The sequence below is a fragment of the Alosa sapidissima genome, chromosome 19 (genome assembly GCF_018492685.1).
Source record: "Alosa sapidissima isolate fAloSap1 chromosome 19, fAloSap1.pri, whole genome shotgun sequence".
NCBI lineage: Eukaryota > Metazoa > Chordata > Actinopteri > Clupeiformes > Clupeidae > Alosa > Alosa sapidissima.
Genome location: NC_055975.1, coordinates 6468325 through 6489557, shown reverse-complemented (window position 1 = coordinate 6489557; position 21233 = coordinate 6468325). Strand labels below are relative to the sequence as shown.

The following is a 21233-nucleotide window of genomic DNA, read 5'->3' as shown; positions in this document are numbered from 1 at the left end:
AGTGGTTTTTATGAGTGACCATGTCATTACTGGTGATGTTTGAAGGCATAAAATGACTTCTACAAAGTCGTATGAGCATTTGCTGTCAGCTAGTTTCAACCTAACAGCAAGGATGTAGATCCGCAAAATATCAAGAAATCTTATGGCAAATGTAAAAAAGTATTTTTTGCACAGTGTGTATTTTTGTCAGGATTTGAGTGACTGTTTTTCAGGAACTGAGTGACAGCGCTGGTTCCGTTTCTGTAAGAATATCTCGTCCTGTTGCTGTGACTGAAATGATGTGTGTATTGCCTGTCCCCACAGGTGCCTCAGGACGAGTGGAGCGGTTACCCCGGCAGCAAGGATGATGAGATCCCCTGCCGGCGGATGCGTAGCAGCAGCTACGTCAAGGCCATGGGCGACGAGGAGAGTGGCGAGTCGGACTCCAGCCCCAAGAGCTCGCCGCAGAAGAGCGCCCGCTCCGACGCCCTCGTCAAGTCCGTCCTGCAGAGGCAGCTCTCGGACTCCCAGAGGTATGTCCAGTCTGGTCCGCCGCTATCCCATCACCACTCGTGCCCCTTTCCCCCCATTTTTGACCACTCTGCTCATCGTGTGCTTGGGTGGTCTGTGTGGCCTGCCCCCTGGTGGTGTGGTGGGGGAGTGATGACCACAGTTACAGTATATGCACCAATCATGCTGAATGCATGCATAATGTCTTCCCAATGCACGACTCCACCCCAGGAAATGCAAGACAACAACAGGGCAAAGGTATTTGTGGGGTGTCGCTGCCTGATCTACTCTGAATGCTGGTCAGAAAGACCATCTTTTATGGCTAGCATTTTGGATATTTTCCTAAGAGGAAAAGCGGTCTTACCACAGGCAGCTGGCATGGATTGGTCAGCTGGCATGGATCGGGCAGAAGTATAGAACACAGCTTTTAAAGAAGCTTTCTTCACAACAACACCGCTCCTTTATCCTAACACTAATTTTAACAGGATCATGAGCACATGAGCCATATAAGCCAACAAATAGGTTACTTCTACAAGCAACAGCTGTTCCGGCATAGACATGCTGTTCAGAAAGAGCCAGACAGTTATCTAAGGGTGCAAAGGTGAGAGCGATGCGCTAGGGAGTGAAAAGGTGTGGGGGGAAGAAATTGGACAGCCTCAGCCCGAGGTCTAGTTGAAATGAGGAAGACGTTTTTACAGCGGAAGTCATTCAGTTTCTGGAGCCGGGTAAACAGTGTGCCTGTTGAAAGATTTCTGATGCCATAGAGGTGGCCTGCTGAGAAACGCTTGCTGGGGCACAAGAGTGAAACATAAAGTATCACATAAAAAAGTGTTTGCATGATCTCTGTAGATGTGATCTCTCTTACCCAAACAATATTTATGTGCCCTCTAACAATGTCAAGGAAAATTCTGACATATCTAGAGCATATAACATATTCATGCCGGAATGCCGGAGAGATTTCTGGAGTCTTCCTTGAAAATGCTGTAAACTCAATTGTATCCCCCCCCCCCCCCCCAGTGGAAATGTACAGTATATACTGTACCTACCTTTGGATAATGGTATAATGTTATCAGATTATAAATCCATTAGTGGGATAATATGGTTCAGACATGTCATACAGCTCTGAGAGTGCATTTGATTTGCCACAGATCTCTCATTTCCTGCTTATGTATTCTCAATACAACGTTCACATTATGCAGGTCTGCCTACATTGTAGGGAACATTAATTATGATAGGAAGGTCAAAAAGGACTTTTTCTGCCACATGTATTTATTTGTCTAATAAACGGATTGAAAGCAGATTATTTATTCACTGAAATCCAACGCGTAAATCAGGCGTCGCTGGAGTAGTAGTGTCATAGGGATCATAAGTGTCTTGAGAGAGCATCAACTGGGACATCATGCCGGCAGAATAGCAAACAGCTCCATTACCCCTGCGACGGTAATAGCGTGACATCAGGACAAATGCACGAGACAAAGATTGAAATGAATTAGGCCTACACCGGCGATAGAAATAATTTCAATCACGCGACAACGATAGTGAAAGCACGACAACACCCCCCACCCCTCGGCCCAACACTCATTACCACAAACGAGAACACAAGCACTGTTTATCTAAGGTTGAACATGGCTGTTCTGTTCTCCTCCTCATTCTCCCATAAATGTCAGTGCAAGGGACATGTTTTGTATCCAGTCCCTTCAGACTTTTTGATGATTGAATCCTTGGTTATTAAACAAGTTATTTGGACAAAAGTTGATGAATGAACGGGTGCCAGACAGGAAATGAAAGGGGCCTAATATCTGTATCCTGTGGCCTTTTGCACTTAGGTATTCAAAGAGTGGTCTTATAATTGCTTTTGTGTGGGCAGAGGTGTCTACTATCTTTACTTTGTGATCCACTCTTTCTCTTTGTGACCTCATGTCCCCTACGTTAGCGATTGTCATTTCCATTTCATAGCCCCTGTTGCTGGGCAACAGTAGACACTAGCGCCAACTCTAATATTGTTGTCATGTTCCTTTGAAAAATGCAGAACTTTGTCTGTGCCAGCTATTTTTTTAAGCCTCCCATATCTACAAAGAAACATTTACTCTGCAGCAGCTCTAGTCATCAGGGATTCGCTCTATTTGATGTTTAATTAAAAGATATTCTCCCCACGTCTTTCACCTTCTTCCTAATTGCTGCTCTGTGTCTGTTCCTTTCCACAGTGATATTTCTCACATGAATCTCCACACTATTTTTTTTGCTGTTATGTGTGGGTTTAATGAAGCACTTTCATGTTACATGGCTGAATTTGTCTGTGTCAAACAATCTCATCATCAAATGTTATCACTGTGGACATCCAAGGGGTCGTCTAAACTGAAGAAACAGAGTTAGTCTTCTGTTTCTGACACACCATTAAGTATGCTGTGTCAGCCATGCAATAGATTGCAGATGTACTTTGATTTCATTATCAATAGTTGCTTAACTGCTAAAACTGCAGACTCTTAAAACTCCGTTTTCATTTGGAACAGTTCTGACTCGGCCATGTCAAATCCATTCTGCGTGTGGGAATTGAGCTGCAGTCTCACCGCGCAGGAAGCACTCCCATAGTTTTACCTCAGGCTTTTTATTACACTGTGACTGCATATTCAGGTAGACAGTGAAGTGTAATATTAATAGTATTAGTCAAGCCTACCTAGCCCTACGTTTTATGAGGCAGATAATATTATCTTTAATTAAAGTTTCATCCTCACAATCTGCTCGTCCTCCTTAGGTCTAACAGTACTGTCTTCTTCTGTGATATTGAAATAGTAAAATGGGTGGGAGAAAAGTAAAACCTGTGTGCCACCATTCTGAGCCAATGCTTTGGTGTCCTACCTCACTCCAGATGGCACCACGAACCACTTTAGTTCCGTAAATACTAACAGACCTTCGATAGCTTACCTTATGGAGGAGGTGATATGAGCCATACAACTAGTCTTCATGTCTTATCATGTTGTGCTTGGGTAGAGCCCCAGTTTACCTGCTCCGATACTGGCGGATACTGAGCTGCCGTCTGGATGCTGCCCTGCTGGCTGGGCTATGTGTGGCTGAGCTGGGTCTCCCACTGGCTCTGCTTCAGGGAGAGAGCCAGGCTCGTTAGGAGTCACCGGGTTCACCAGAGGTCCTGAGGGCCACAGGGCCTGCAGCCTGCACTGCTGTCAAGATGACCCTCTCTGGCATCCAGCATTTCCAACAATAAAATGACTTGTTTTTGCATCAAGAATGATTTTTTAAAATTAATTTCAGCTTAATTACGGTGCTGTTTTGTAGATGTGTGAAAACTGCTGTTTTGTGTGTTCACCAAGCTCTGTACATTTCATTTATGCACAGCCACATTTTTGGGGGCACTCAACTTATGCTTGTGTCGTAAAGGAAGGAAAAAAACGATAAGTGAAAAAAAAAATGCCTTGAGGCAAGTAGGAAGCTGATTTAAATGTTCTCCTCTGATTTGATTAGCTCACATTTCGGAGCTAATATTAAAGGGGGAATCTCAGTAGAGCAGGCGGATGAGGCTGAGAGCGAGTCTGGAGACTGTAGAGCACACTGTTGTTGGAATTAAATCTCTGGATATGAGAGCATGTCTGCAAAATGATAATTGGCTCAAATCATAGAGGACATCCAGCGCCACAGGACGCCAGAGGCAATATTATGATGGTACCTGCTGTTCATTTACCTATAGTTTACACGGAGAAGCTTATTCTACCTGATGCCATTGTTAGGAGAAATTGATGTGATGTGCAAATTGGTACGGCTGTTAACGAATTGCTAGGATTTCATTAATTGCTTCATAGAAAAATCAAGGGATTTTGTCATTTTTTGTCGTCTCTGATCCGATCAAAACTAATTTAGTCTCAACTCGCTAAACTCACAGTGTTTCATCATGCTTGGAAAACATTAATCTTCCTGAATAATTTGTATCATCGCTGCAGTGTGAATAAATATTTAGCTGTTGATGCAGAATTTTTTATATTTCTACATTCAGTGGGCGTCTCAACAACAGAATTCGAGGACAGCCTTACAATGATCTGCTGAAAGTAAACACATATGGCCATCTGAATTGTCTGCCACTCTGTGGACATCTGTTGTGCATCTGCCGGCTGGTTGCTGTGTGATTGTGGTATCGAATTATAGTTAACTGATTCAAACTCAGAAATTGTGACAAAGCAACAGTATACTGAAGAAGGTGTAGCTTTAATCCAATACAGAGCATAGGTTCGCGAAGCCAGCTACAAGCATCCTGTCTTTACACAGCTTATATACCCCTTTTCAGTAGCATCATTTGTTTGTGTGAACACAGAATAGAACAGAGCTCCTATGTCCTTCTTACCACATTAGGCAATACATATGTACCTTGTCTTCAGTCTACAGTATTTCCCTTCCAATGACCTCTGACCCTGCTGAACAGCCACTTAGGATGACCAGTCTCTCTAGGCATACATGTCCTTATAGGTAAACTCCTGGCCCCCAAGCATGTGTATGTTTTAGCTATATATACCCCCTGCTGTTTCACCACATGGACCTCAAACAGTTTTCCAAATGTACAGAATATCTTTTCATACAACTACTACATAATAATAAGAATATATTTTCATAAAGCTACATAACTAAATAAAACCACCACATGATGTCAACACAGCGGGCAGATTGGACTTTTGTCACCCACAACTGACTTTCTCCAGATACTTTAGTGGACTTGTTTTTTTAGAAATGAATATATCTCTATTGAGGATAGTGTAACTATTGATCCTTGAAAGAAATGGCCTCACAGCATGGACACCAGGCAAGAGATGTCTTTACTGAAGGACTGGATATTGACCAGTATGGATTCTTGCGCTCTTGCCCTCAGCCTTGGGTCCAGGCTCATTGATGGGATCCCAAACGAAGCATCCCGATATGCTTGCTCTTCTGCGATCCTTTGTACCGCAGAGGAAGGATTCCCACTGTGGTGCTCATGCCCTCCGATTCTCTCCTCTCTGGGTTTCCCACAGACGCGGCCCTGAGTCGCTCATAACTGCATAATCGATGCTCTCGGCTTAGTCATGCTGTTGATCACGCAATAGATAGTGCTGCTCCTCCAACACTGTGGGAAAGTAAGTGCTCAGCCATTACAGTACGTATCAAGTCAGTGTACAGAGTAAATTCTTGACGAGTGTCTGTTTGATATTATATTGTTCCGGGTCAGCAGGGGGCGGTGAAAAAAGGGGAGTTTAAAAAAAAAGAAAGAAATTCCCTGGAGAGAAAGTGGCCCTGCTCAACATTTTGCTCACGCACGTATGAAACCACATCAATGGAGACATGTCGACAGCAGTAAGTCGACATGTTCATCCACCATGAAGTTGAAGCCCGGCCTCCATATTACACATCACAGCTGACTGACGCCTGACATTGAGCCTGGCACCGTGTCGCACAGTTCCAAGCTTGTTTAGGTTAGATTGGCCTGAAGCTCGAAAGATGACTAGTGTGTTGCCCGCCGTCTGTTGCTTTCTTTTTTTATTTTTACACCTTCCCTCTCGATTTCATAGCGCCCCAGGAGGGCCGGAGGGGGCGGGGGGACTCAACGAGTGTGAATTTGACAGCTCAGGTTTTGGGAGCTAATGGTGTTAAGGTGGAAATAACCTTCAGTGGGGGCTGTCACCCGCCGTGCTGCTTGACAGGGTCGCTCACTGTTCGCACCAATAAAGAACACATCACATGCTGCCACAGCTCCCCCCACGGCCCCACTCACTCACACCCCCCTCCCCCAAACATCTCTCCTAAGAGACAAGATTGACATCAGTAATCGTTTCAATTAATAATCGCGTTTGGTCTTCTCCGGAGGTGGCGGAGGTCCCGCGTGTTTGCCCTGTGGTCCAGGCTGATGAATGGCGTTAGGATTGGATTATCAGAGGCGATAAAGAGGACTTGCCAGATTTGTTTAATGGAGGTATTTACTAAGACTCGTCAGGAGGAGCATGTGGCTAAATAATCCAATGGCATAATAAATTACTTATAATTGAATGGCAATATGCTCTTTCAATCTCTCTCTCACACTCTCCCTCCCTCTCCTATAATGATGGCTGTCTTTTTTTAAATAAATATGGCAGGGTCTCCAAAAAGCAATTTAATCAATCCAAGTTATTTTGGGCGGATTTAAAAATAGCTCGATTTGTAATCTGTGATTATTCGCACATGGAGCTGTCTTAATTAATCAAAATTAGCTTGCATGAAGCGCTTATTAATTGATAATGTGACATAAGGCAATTATTCACTCTAATCACAGGCTTTGTGTATGCTTGTTACTCAAATCCAAGGTCAAAAATACATTTGGGGGGCAGTGATGCATTGCTGTGAATACAGTACCCCAGAGGCCATGCAGTTTTTAGTTTGTGATTATTGCTCCATATGGAGTGGGACAGTTTTACAAAGCGTGTACCGGTATGATCTTTTCCTACACATCATCTCTGCACATCATACTGTAACTGTTCAGAAACTCACAGAAAATGGTCGCCCTCCAAAAACAGTTGGGTTTAACAATGGGCTTAATCAGTTTTATTTGCAGGAGGATGTCCATTATTCCTCAAGAAGTCATCTTAGTTTTGGACATAGGGCATTTAGGAGGATTTTGTAAAGCAACTGGGCACAAAATACCTCTTTTTGTCACTTTTTGTTTCAAATGGATTCCCATGGTCCTTTGGTTCAAGTGGAAGAGCAATGTGCTCACAAAACCATGCTATTGAGTTTTATTCCCCATGGATGGTAAAATATGTTAGTCTAACAGTGCGATGTAAGTGTGTTTGGATGAAAACTAGTCTGGTAAACAAGTGCATGTAAACATGTCTGAGCCATGCTAGAGCGATGCCCATCAGCGGCTCTCTGGCGTAGCAACTGAACTGTGGTCCTGTTCTGGGTCCTCCACTGTAGCCCCCAGTGCTGACTGCTGCAGCCCTGACATGCTGATGATGGCCCAGGGCTTAATAAGACTAAGTGACTTTGAAAGCCTTCCTGGGATCCTTGTTCGCTGGCTGTTTCCTGTCCTGCCCTTCTGCTGGACGGAGCAGAACTTCACAGTCCATTATCCCATGGTCGTTTGACAAAACACATGCAGCACAAGTGCACTTCCCCTGCCTCCGGCCACAACGTCTGCGTCGTGCTCGTTTTTTTGTCTTCTCAACTGTACTCATATTCATATAACAGTACATGTGTTTCTATACCTCTTAGTGCAGAGCTCCTCCTAGTACATTACGCTGTCAATTTGAAATGCTTACTGCAACAAACTCAAGTGACAGCCATAGATTTTTATCACCATGTTAGATGCCAGACTCAACTTATTCCCCTGGAGTTCTCATGCGATGTCTCTATGCATTCACTTCTACATTCTCAGTGCAGCGGCCATTTCTGAGCTCCATGGCAGCCCTTGCCTTTGTGATGGGGTGAATGTAACCTCTACCTGCTGTTCTTCTGGATGTCCGTCGGCACAATGACTTTTGTCTCTCTGTGTAGCTTTGTCATGTGTCTGGAAAAAAAGCACATTCAGAGCCCTGTGAACATGAAAGGGGGAAATGAAGAAGTATCAGAGTGTTCCATCTCTATCTGGTGGAACACTGGCCAACAATAGGGCTACATTAGCAGTAGCTGGGGACACGGTAGGCAAATGAGCTGGTGCTGACTTGATAAAGGGCCTTGTACTGTCGAAAGAGCCCTCTACAGATTCATCAGAGAACAAAAGCTAGCACTAACAGAGCAGATTAAACACATTTTGCCAGGGATGAGGGCATTCATATCAGTCCAGGACAGGTCAGAGACCTGAAAGTTATTTTAAAGGATTTTTACTTTTGTATAGATAGATTGTATGTAATGTCCTCTTAGTCCTTTACATGTATATAATATATGTAACTGTGTACAGTGTATACAGTGTATATAATATACATGTAACAAACTGTGTACAGGGTATATAATATATACAGGTACCATGAGGACATTGTTTTTCAGTGAGCTGTCAGAAACTGCTTTTATGTTGTTTATTCATTGTAAAGCGCTTTGCAACTGTATTTTCAAACATGCTATATGAATGAAGTTGATTATTATTATTATTATTATTATTATTATTATTATTATTATTATTATTATTATAGTGGATGGAATCCACTATCTTGAAATCTCCTGGCTTCTTCTTCTTATTATTATTATTATAACCTTTTCTTTTTACCTTTTCAAGAATGAATGTGACTCTAACCGCTTAACGTACAGACATGTTGAAATAACCGTTGTGAAGGAGTGGGGCAAGAGAGTTATTTTTTCTGATTTTTTAAAAAGTTTATACTTTTTGAGAAATAGGGAATTAAATATGTTAAAAAAGCTCATTTTTCCCCTATAGACTTCAAAGGCTGTGATGTCATAATGGCCTAAAGGCAGCTGCGCTTGTTAAGCCCCCAGAGTAGTTCCCGGGCTAATTAGAACACTGACACAGGTGTCACCTGTGAAATCAACTGTCTCAGTTTCTAATGCATACAATCTGGTGCTGCCTAAAACTACACATCCTGTTTAAGTGTTTCCCGTGTCTCAAAATAAAAGTCACAGCCATATCTCATGCTTTGCGCATTATATCTCCAGAACGGTTTGACGCATGTGCTTCAAATTTGGTACAAGTGTTTGTATGGACTCAACGATGAAGTGAGTTGATGTTGGAGGTCAAAGGTCAAAGGTCAAGTCAATGAACACTCTGAGTGCGATATCTCAAGAATGCCTTGACATACATGTCTGAAATTTTTGGTATGAGTATTTGTATGGATTCAAAGATGAAGTGAATTGATGTTGGAGGTCAAAGGTCAAATGTCAAGGTCAAAAACACCTTGAGTGTTATATCTCAAGAACGCCTTGACACACAAGGTCTTTTGGTACGAGGGTTTGTATGAACTCAAAGATTAAGTGAATTTCCCCACCAACATTAATCCAGCAGATTTCCATCCACTATTGTTATTATTATTATTATTATTATTATTATTATTAGTGGCACTGGTAGTATTATCCACAATCCCATGGAATATCTTGAGATCTCAAAATGTAAATCAGAATGACATGCTTTTAGTTATTCCTCAGAATTCATGTAAAAGATACAGTTTGTCGTTTTTGTCATCAAAAATAAAAATGCTTCTTGACCTGCAATAGTGATATTATTCTGAAGGCGCACTAATACAGATGTTTTTCAACATTCCAAAGTTTTCTATGCATTATTTTAGGTCGTTTTTAATTCTATTTTATTTCCTGGGCCTTCAGAAGTATATCATCTTTGTATGTTCTGAGGCATTTTTCCGTAACACAAATTGAGAACACCACCTGCTAGTGTCAAAAGCGACTTCTGTGTTGTCTGTGTTGAGTGTGTCTTTGTGAGTACCTTGGTTCTTGGTTCTTGCTGTTCACCATTCCCATGCATCCGTCCACAACTACACCTCACTCTCCACATGTGGCAGTTGACATCACATTGTGAATCACCGTTGAAGATCAGCGATGTTTGCTGCTCCACAGCATCCAAAAGCAAACATTTTTGTCCCCTCTCCCCAAAGTCAAACATGTAAACATTCAGAAAAGCAACCTCACTCTGAAACCGGACATCTCTCACCGTCATCCCGTCAGCATTTTTGATTTTTCTTTCTGTGTCCAGTAACAACTCGTCTCTTCTCTCTGCCTACAGCTCGTATCGTTTGGATAAAATGAACAGCGACGTGTTAAACTACATCACCAATTTCGCTGCAGATCTAAGGTGAATACATACAGTGCAGCACACAGTGCCACCACCACTCCAACCCCCCCTGCCCAATACACACACACACACACACACACACACACACACAGCAGTTGTCAGGGTTGAGATCCAGTTGGCAGAGGCCCAGTGCTGACACGCTCAATACAGACGGCTCGCGCACCAAACCCTCACGCTGGTCAATGAAAGGTCAAGAGGGAATTCACATTCCAAGTGAAGAATTCACATTCCAAGTGTTTCCCAAGAATCAAGGCAGTCTTAAAATCAAAACACGGAGCAAAACAAGACCAGGGATGGGAGGGGTACCGTCCCTCCTAGAAGAACACACTCTTGCCAGAACAAAACCCAACTTTGAGTTGAAGGACATGGGGGAGAACAGAGCCAACTGTATCTGCTGAAACAGATTTTCCTTTCTCTCTTTCTCTCTGGAGATTAAGGGTAACAGTACATACATATAAAAGTCAGCAGTAGTGCATACTTTGAGTAAAATGCTTACGGTACATCCTGAGGAACCTTTGAAAGGCGTCCCAAAAAAGTGACTCAGAAGAGGTCCACCATCACTATATACTGCTGAGTGGGCACAAGTTCAACACTCATAATGACACTGAATGTCGGGTCCTCTTGTCCGTCTTGCATTCGTGGAATCTTGAGTTTGACTTAAAAAGGCACTTCTGTTATCCCTACTAGATCTTTCATCTGTCACCATCCCCCTTCAAATTAACTACTTTATTGGTGCAAGATTCCCTTCAGCCTTCCACACATTTTGCTATCGCTTCTTTTTGCAGTTCTTTTATTCTGTCTGCAGTTAACCTCTTGTACCGAGAGGAGGCTTGCCTTCCTGGAGTTTTCAGACAAATCGAGCCACTTTACACCTCGGCGCCTCTGTAGAACTGCTGGCTTGCTAACTAGCCCCTGATTTGCATTTCCCCTCATTTCCCTCGATCGATTGGTTGCTTCAGCACAAAGGCCAATCGAACTGCCATTTTGAGGACACCGCTCAGCACGTCAATGACTGTTACCAAAACCCGCTGTCTTTGTGTCTGACAGTGTCATAGGATGTCTCATTCTGGTACGCAGGTCCTGCTGAAACATGCAGTCAAAAAGCAAATGGTCTCCCCCTATATGTGATGTTGTTGTGAGAATCTTGTTTCTTCACTGATGTGTGCATTTCTTTGGGGATGTCTGATGGACTTTTATGTGTTCTGGAGATTGATGTTGGGTAGAGACATTTTTTACATCCACTATGCCTTTGAAACTGTGTTATAACTGCCAACTGGTTCTTTGTGTTCTTTATGTCTGTCTGTCTGTCTGTCTGTCTGTCTGACTGTCTGCGTCTTTTTGTTTGTGTCTTTCCCTTCTTTCCCGTTGTCCTCTCTCTCTCTCTCTCCCTCTCTTTCCCTTCTTTCCCGTTGTCCTCTCTCTCTCTCTCTCTCTCTCCTTCTCTTTCCCTTCTTTCCCGTTGTCCTCTCTCTCTCTCTGTTTTGGTCCCTTTCTCTCTCCAGTCAAAGCTACCATTTGCAAGCCACGAGAGACATCCATCCCAGCATCACCCTGGATCCCTCCGCCAACTATAACTCCCCCAAGTTCCGTTCCAGGAACCAGAGCTACATGCGAGCCGTCAGCACCCTCAGCCAGGCCAGCTGTGTCAGCCAGGTGGGTCCGCAATGCTGCGGGGTGGGTGGGTGGGTGGGAGTGTGGGGCCTTAGCCCCCCTGGCCATCCCTCGCCTTCTGGGCCCTCTGAAGTGGCCCAAATCCTCCCAAAAGCCCAAGAGCCGTATCCGCTCTCCGCATCAGGACCGAGCGGAGATCTCTCCAAATCTCTCCTCCTCCTCCGCGTACATTAATGTTTGTTCATCCCAAGCTTTTGCTGTTTGATTTTATTGTGAGGTGAGGTGTTTGCAAGGGGGTTTAATTTCCACCCGTCTATCTAAGTGATTTGAAGTGTTCTCTTTGTACAGACGTTGATGAATATTTAAACAATGTCTTGTTTCACGCTAAGTATAGATCTGCTCAGGGGTCGAGGATTTCTATTGCTGCAACTACGTTATGTCGTTCCGTCTGACTGTTTGCTTCTCCAGCGTTTTTTTTTTTTACATATTGTAGTGCATACTAGTTGTCATAGCTGATTTTTCAAAGTGTTCTTGGTGTTTCTTATTCTGTGAAAACTTTGAATGGTTTTGGCTAATGGGTTTGTAATCACTCATTTTCACAGTTGACTGACCCAATGCAGTACTCCCCTTTTATTTAATTTAATGAAGGATTTGATTATCACAGACCTCAGTGTGAATAAAAGTTAGTACTGCAGTAAGAGACATTTCATTCTCATCCAAAAATATAAAAGCATGGGATAACCAATGAAATAAGCATTTTCCTTACTGGGTGTTTGAGTTACTGAAGGAAGCATTTTAGACACAGTTAAAGGATTTCAACTGGCTGAGGCTCTAATAGTCACAATATATTTGAGTCTTTCCTTATTATGGACTAATGTTGGTCTTGATAGATGTTACATTACAGTTTTATTGTATTTGTTTATATTGCTGAGCAAAAAGCTCTGCTTTCAACGTTACACTTATCTCGTTCATCTTTGTGTAAGAGCTGAATATCTATTTGAAAGGAATGTTGTATTGATCCAACACAAGTCTTAAAGATCACTTCAATTCCCTGACACTCGTTGTGTCTGTGCCTGCCCATGCCAACTCTGAGGTCGTTACCAGATAATAACCTTTTCAGCAGAACAAGATGGCAATCTGTGATATTCTAGATTGCCAAATGGGAAATTCCAGATTCGAAGATACTCATTGATCAGATTCAACAGCTCTAAACTGATATCGCTCCATCAGAAGATGTATATCTCGGGATTTTTAGATGGCCCTATAATGTCTCAAGGCAAGAGCCAGGCTGCCGCTTTCTCAGCTATTAAATAGTAGAATGAACCACTTCATATGGTGGCCATCAGATTGTCTTCTATAGCAGTCATGCGAATTCATTCTCCCACCACATGAACTACAAATCAGTTGCATTGAGTTTGGCAGAATAGTTTCAGCACTCTTTGTTTTTTGTGATAACTCCCAAAACGTATCTAATAACAACCCTAAACTCTAAAGCTGAAACCAGTTAGCATTAGAGAGTTAACAACTGGTCACCTGCTTTTGTGCCCTCTCGTTTAGGTAAGTGAGACGGAGATCAACGGGCAGTTTGAGTCTGTGTGTGAGTCGGTCTTCAGCGAAGTGGAATCACAGGCTATGGAGGCGCTGGACCTGCCGGGCTGCTTCCGCACACGAAGCCACAGCTACCTGCGCGCCATCCAGGCCGGCTACTCCCAGGACGACGAGTGCGTGCCCTCCATGACCTCCTCCACAGTCACGTCCACCATCCGGTCCACGACAGGTAAGCCCGGTCACTCCGCCTGCGCCCCGCTACGCCGATTCCCAAACAGCAGTCTTACCATGATTTAGCTCTGTGCATGTGCATGAAGGGTTTGGGTGAATATTTTGGAGTGTTTCGAGATCCATTTGCTTAAAACAACTACTCGACATACACATTTTGGCCCTAGTTTAGGGGCTCTTTAATATAGCAGGTAGAGAGGGCCTTTGCTTACACTTCACTCAAACCTCACCAGTCCTTGTGGTATTTAAAAATTGACAGCGATCAACAGTGCAGCATGTTAAGCTTTTTAAAGGCCTAATTCATGATAGAATGATGTTAAAACTTCTATCAAATATTTATAGACCTTTGATCAAGCTTGAATAACCCATCTGATAAGTATACTTGAAGTGATACTTCAGTTAGAGTGTTACTTTAGTGGCTATCAGTCATTTTTATGCTAAAAAGTTATTTTAAGTTGGTGTTGGTGACTGTACCTAATTCACAAATTGTTGACCAATTGGTCAGAGCTGTTTGCATCAACCTTGTCGTATCAATGTCCTGCTCTCTCCACATCTTGGCTGCTTTGTGTGGGCGTGTGTGTGTGTTTGTGTGTGTGTGTGTGTGTGTTTGTGTGCGTATTTTGCATGATATGCATGCAAGTTGCTTTGAGAAGATAACAATGCTCTGCCTTTATTTTGTTCACCCTTTGGTATCCGTGTTCCTTAAGGACCTAGGCTATGAACCCTATTGAATTAGGCTCACCCACTTGTGGAACTGATACCTACACTCCACAGCTCAAGGGATTGTCATATTTTTTTTCTCCTCCGGTGTGTGTGTGTGTGTGTGTGTGTGTGTGTGTGTGTGTGTGTATGTGTATGTGTGTATGTGTGTACATTTTTGTGTGTGTTTGTGTTTGTGTGAAAATGTTTGTGAGCATGTGTGTACAGAGTTTGAGAGTGGATTGGATTTGGATATTTGTTCCATTTTGTGCCTCAGACGAGACAGGGAAAGGGGACAGTGGTCTGTGTTGTGATGGGGAGGGATGAGGTGTGTGTGTGTGTGTGTGTGTGTGTGTGTGTGTGTGTGTGTGTGTGTGTGTGTGTGTGTGTTGGGGGGAAGGGAGACAGCTCCGTATTTGTCCTCCAGTCCAAACACCTTACCAGCAGAGAGGAACCACATGGTGGGGGTCATTCAGGGCATTGGCGAGTTATTTGGTCCCCCCACCTCACCCCACCCCACCCCACCCCAAACACACACACTCTGCAGAATGAGACAGGCCTGTCTGAGCCCAGCCTCTCCCGCGGAGTCCACAATAATGCAGTCCACTCTGCTCCACTTCCGTCCTGTGACTTTACAGACCAGTGGCTTAACGCTCTCTGACTGCACTCAGGAAAGTGTCCGTGTAGGGGCTTTGGAGCGCTTGGGTGGGGACACACTCTGGAGAGCTTGGGCAGGTAGCTTGAACATTTTCTGTTCCAGTCGATTGATATTTTCACTGCCTTCTCAATGAAAAGAGTTCATGTTGTTTCTTTTAGGAGTGAGCTTTAACTGACAACTGAGTAGGGGGTGTGAACCCTTGCAATGAGAATGTCAGTAGGATTGATAAGTGAGGTAATCCTAAACCATATAGTTGGCAACTGAAACTGTTGTATTTTAACGTGCGATAAATTACAAATCTATGGAATTGCTAAATTCGTTCTGCTCTTATGAAGCAGTTCAGGACATTCAAGCAACTCACTTTTCTAAGTTTCCATGGAGGGAATCAACCACAAGTAAGGAGTAAGTGAGATGGCAAACTGTTGGTTTTGACTTCAGGTGGACAGGTCGTACTGGACCTTCAGGTGGACAGGTCGTACTGGACCTAGCGTTTTCAATGGGGTTCATACCTGTTTCCTTGGAGACCACAGGGTGCCAGAGGTTTTGAAGCTTTCATTTTTGCATTCGCTTCTCTCTGATGCACAAAAAGTACAGACCTCCATCATCACAGAGAATTGATTCAATCCCGTTTGGATTTGATTATACCACAGGTTTGTCTCCATTACTTTCACTGACGCTTATTGAGAAAATTGTGCAGGCAGACGTCTGCGTTGTGCCTTTAATGATGAGGGATGTCTATGCAAGCACATATTTCAGTGAGAAGGCAGTGTTGTCCCTTTTCTTAAAAAAAAAACAACAAGAAGAAACAAAACAAGCTTATGTGAGTCAAAATGAGCAGTGAGACCAGCTCCGGGCTGTGATAAATTTGAATAATACTGTATTTGTTTTACTCATTTGAAAATGGGATCTCCGTATGGCTAAATCTCACTGTAGGTAACTTAAGTTCACACAGTTGTGTGTGCAGTTAAACATGGGAAAACAGGTTGTTATAGTAATGACCATGGTTGGATATATACAAAAGGGACCTCAGGTCTTGCTTTGACTCACATACGTTTGGCTGACGCGTAAATGCCGCCTGTGCGACTGCAAGCTCTCCAGCTGTCCCCACCTGTGGGTGCCTATACGCCCGTGTGTTTATATTTGTCTTCCAGAGGGCCATGATTTGCTGGAAGGCACTAGTTTGCTTAATGAGGACAATTTGCCAGACGACGAGGCAGGAATAGCCTACCTGCCCCGCGAGGACGCCGGCCGTCCCAGCAGGGCTGACAGGTTCCACAGCCAGAGGGCCGCCCGGGCGGCTGCCTCCACGGCCAACACGTTGCCCTCCGCCGCGTCCTCCGCCGGCGCCAGCCTCGGCATGGGCATCGGGCTCGCCGCCATCCCCCCGGCCGTGCAAGCCACTGTCCAGGAGACGGCCGACCTGGCCCTGGCCCTGAGCCAGCAGTGGCGGGAGGATGTGTCGGCCATGCGCCAGGAGCTGGCCGAGCTGCGGCGGGACATCTGCACCGAGCTGCGCGCCTTCAACAGCAACTTCTCTACCTTCACGCAGCGCTACAACACCTGGTCCCCCAACGCCCCGCAGGCTCCCCCCTCCACCGGCGCTGGGTCCGCCACCACTGGCCACGTGTCCGTCAGCACCCAGGCCAACAGCAAGGGCCTGGTCAGACAGAATACGGCAGATGCGGCCGTCAACTGCCCCTCACCGGTGGACTTGAGCATCATGAAGTCTCCAACTCCAGAGCCTCTCAAAACCAATGTTCTCCAGCTGCCCAGGTCAGGCTGTGGAAGCCACGTGGTGGCAGACGTTTCCGTTCCTGAAAGTGCCCTTTCAAGTCCAGAGTCAGTCGACCTAATGGCAGAGTGTGTGGACTTTACGTTAGACACGGAATCTTCAGCAATGCGAAATGTTGTAGACCTCCCGTTCCCTATCGAATCTGACTTTGCCCTCCTCAGTCCCTTATCTAGAGAATCATGGTATCCAGAGGGCTTGGGCTCTTCTCCAGAGCCTGTGTACTCTGAGTCTGTAAGCCCATCTCCAGAACCTGTAGATCCAACCTTCACAGAGTCCCCAACACCTCTGCACATAGAACCCACCTTCCCAACACAACCACTTCTAGAATACCTTGACTCAGATGTCCAGTCTCTGCCCAGTCCTGAGCTTCTGGACTTAGCAGCCTCAAGCCAAGACCATTCACAGCATGTTGAGACCAGTCTGGCCAGCTCGCCAGAGCTACTACAGTTAGACCTTAGCTTCCCTGAGCCTCCTCCACCAGTAACTATGGACCCTGAACTCTTGGCCATGCCTGACCTGGACACGGACAGCCTGAGTCCTCCAGATCCAGTGACCTTTGATTCCTTCTCATGCCTAGAGAAGCTGTCTGCGTCCGACACTGCTGTCCCAGCTTGGAACCTGGAGCCGAGCCCAGAGCCAAGCCCAGAACCGAGCCCAGAGCCGAGCCCAGAACCGAGCCCAGAGCCAAGCCCAGAACCGAGCCCAGAACCAAGCCCAGAGCCGAGCCCAGAACCGAGCCCAGAACCAAGGCCTGAGAGTCCCATCACAGGGTGTCCTCCTGAGTCGGAGGCTGTCTCCTTACCAGAAGCTCTCCTGGTTGAGGCAGAGCTCCTAAATGTATCGGTGTCCAGTAGCACAGAAACGGTGCCTCATGATGATATCATCATCTGTCTGACCGACATGGGCACCCTCCATCATGCCGTCTTGTGCGCCGTTGAGGCAGACACTCCAGACTCAAACAGCTCAGAGTCTTTCGACGAGGAGATTGAAGAGGCAGAACTTGGTTCTTCAACAGACAGCGAGATCATTAACATAGCCAGCCTCTACTTGCAGGAGCCTGAGGTACTGGACGTCCAAGACGCCAACGTCCCAAGTGAACCATCAGAACCATGCTCCGACATTGTTGTAGTGACCACTCCCGGGCTTGAGTCTGGGTCGCCCTGGAGTCCTGAGTCTGGGTCGTCGAGTTCTGGGCAGCCGATCACTGTCCAGCCGAGCACTTTGTGTCTGTTCGGACAGGCCCTCATGAGCAACCCGGCCGCCCAGTGTCCCTTCCAGTTTCCGCCACCGGAGCTGCAGGAACCCATGGAGAGCTCGCAGCAGCTGCTGCTGAAGAGCCAGTCGGAGACCTTCGAGAGCATGGTCAGCTCCCCGTCATGCAGCGATTTCCTGTGGGTCAGGTGGCAGAGGAAGTCCCAGGGACAGCTGCCCTTGCAAAGGAGTTCCAGTGTCGAGCTATGGCACAGGAAGTTCTCCAACAACTCTCAGATGTCATACATGTCCTTGTCACTTTAATCAGGCACCTCAAAGACACAAGGGAAGTAGAATCGATGCAGACAGAGTTGAAGAGAGTGTATGTGTGTGTGTGTGTGTGTGTGTGTGTGTGTGTGTGTCTGTGCGTTTGTGTGTCTGTGCGTGTCTGTGCATGTGACTTTGTGTGTTTGCTTGTATGAATGTATACTTATGTACATATTGATATGTCTGTGTGTCTGTGTGTGTGTGACTGTGGCAATGTGTAAGTTCTTTGTTTGTGATGTTTGAGTGTGTGGGGTGAATTCACATCTACTGTATGCATTTCTTTGTGTGTGTGTGTGTGTGTGTGTGTGTGTGTGTGTGTGTGTGTGTGTGTGTGCCTGTCTGTCTATCTTTGTCTGTGTACATATGAGTGTCTGCATGTTTGGTCGGAGGAGAAAAAGGGAATGTCTTGAGGAATGGGTATTGATTAAAACCTTATTAAGGACTACCTATACACAGCATCGGTGCCACTGTGAACGCATTCAGTTCAACTGATAAACGCTTACTGAAATATTCAGCATTGACTGACTACCCCTCAGCTGCAGAGGTGGATCAAAATATTTTTCTCTCCTTCTCTCTTTCTTCAAAAACGATTTGTGCTTGTAATCATTCATCCAAAGATATACTATATTTAACTCATACATAATGTGGCTGAAACTGCCTCAGTATTTTGGGGAATTTTCAGGTTTTGAATGTGAAGTCTTGATGAGCTGGCACATAGTAAGATACTGTGATCAAGTAAGGGAATGTCCAAGCATATCTACATGAGCACTTAAAAAAACTTCCTTTCTGAGGGATCAGACAATCAAGACATTTTTCTCTTACCTCAGATGTTTGAGTACTTGGTACTGAATGCACTGTTGGTCTACTGTTAGACACTGTTAGGGTAAGACTGTGATGAGCTGAACAGGGTATTCTCAAAGAGAGTCTCTGGGGTTTTGATATAGCATTTTTTTTCTCTGAATGTGGATTTGCGATTGTTTTGATGAAACCCAGCAGAACCTGATCTTCATATTGTTACCCAAGACTGCTGAATAGACTTGTAGAAGTCCCGGTAGAGACCTGCAGCCTTGCGATAAAAAAAATGTGATTAATTTACTCCTGTAATGTAAGATGCGTCATGCATGTCTCAGACGCTCTATGTGACCTTTTGAATTAATTGGATCTCCAATACATAGACACAAACACACATGGAGACACACTCACACTCAAACATGTACATGCAAACACACACTGACACAAACAAAACCACACACACACACACACACACACATTCAAGTTCAAGCACATGTGCATATAAACATGCACGCTCAAACCCACATGCATGCAAAGCCTCATGTACGTGTACACACACAAACATAGACACATACACACACACACACACACACACACACACAAACACACACACACACACACTGTTGTTACACCCAAACAATCTATTTACCCAGTAACACTGTGTTTGTACTTTAAGATGATCCCAGAACTTTTTTTGTATTTGCACCCCAGTCTCATGTTCCCAGTTCACTGTATATGCACTGTGAATGTATGCACCCCATACGAGAACTGGGATCCCCCTTTTACAAAGACTGAAAGGGAACTTTGACCGACCACAGCTGTTAACTCCACCAGGGACACTGAAGTTCTTCTTGCTCCTGTTGACTCAAAACTAAGGAACTCTTAGTGAAGGAGAAGTCTCCCTGACTAGACATTAACTCCCATCTCTTCATGACTCTCACTCAGGCACTTAACATGGGTACCTTCATCAATTTGTCCACAGGACAAATCATTCTTCCCATCATTCTGTCAACAGGTGTTTTTTTTTCCTCATTAAGAGTTTCAGGAGAGGAGGTTGTATATTATACATATCTTAAAACTTCTCCACAGGTGCTAGGTGTACAGAACAAAACTGTAGATACTTCTAGAGTGAATGACCCAAACTGTTAAATGGGTGGCTGAGAAAAAAAATTTGGATTTTACGTAGCATTGCATACAGCCTTTTTTAAAGCCCGAAAACACTCTGTTTACCATTGTCCCTACATGTTGCTGCTGATTCATGCTGTGCCTTCCATGCGCTTCTTGATTGTGATATTCCACTGATGATCTGTTGTTGCCTCACAGAGTGATCAGGTTTCTAATTAGCGTAGTTTTTTTTTTTTTTGGTGGGGGGGGGGGGGGTAACTGTGTACACTGAGCCTAGAAGACAAAGATGGCAGACAGTCCTGCAGGGGGACAGTCCAGTTTGGCCTTTTCTTGTGTCATTTTGCCTTGACCCTGTAACAAAAAGCTTTTTTTTTTGTATTTCACTATGAAAATGAAAGTATTTCGGAACAAGACACTATGCTGTATAACACATTAGATTCTTAGAATAAGTGCCATTGATATTCTCAAAAATGTAATTTTATTGACCCTAAAAAAATTCTACATCAGATTTAATCAGATGTAGAATTTAGTAATTGTTCCGCCTCTCTATTTGGCAGTAAACGTAACTAGAGCTTCAGCTTATTCACATTTCAGTCTACAGTATTTACAATGCATTTGGGGTGGGCTTCGTTATTAATATTGTTTGCACTTAACATGATCACCAAACTCCAGTTGTTCCAAAATGGAGAAATTATATAATTTAGCTGTGTAGAAATTCTTCCCTGAACTATACCAATGTGGTGTCTACAGGTGATATGTTTATGAAGGTCCGAAAACAAGGATATATTCATGATCAATGTTAACCAACGAGTACAGTTAACCGGGATGCTACACTGGCCACGTAATGAGCTTCTACTATAATCAATGGAACTGTCTACACTAGACATGTACGTTCCAAAAAATTAGACCAGTCTTGTAAAATGATGTTTACGCTCTGCAAACGGAGCGCTTCAGTTGCAGACCCGGGGTAGCCCAGGGCTAACTTTACAGCTCAGATCAATGCATAACATTAAAAA

General features: G+C 44.5%; 1 protein-coding gene across 3 annotated transcripts in view; it reads left to right on the top strand.

The window, feature by feature from the left end:
• The window catches only part of dlgap2a (discs, large (Drosophila) homolog-associated protein 2a), a 165434-nt gene that overhangs the window by 121179 nt on the left and 23022 nt on the right, over window positions 1-21233 (top strand). For all 3 annotated transcript variants that reach the window (XM_042071882.1, XM_042071884.1, XM_042071883.1), the window contains 3 exons: window positions 304-512; window positions 11749-11899; window positions 13415-13634. In XM_042071882.1, coding sequence (XP_041927816.1) covers window positions 304-512; window positions 11749-11899; window positions 13415-13634 — 580 coding nt within the window. The remainder of the gene's footprint in view (window positions 1-303; window positions 513-11748; window positions 11900-13414; window positions 13635-21233) is intronic.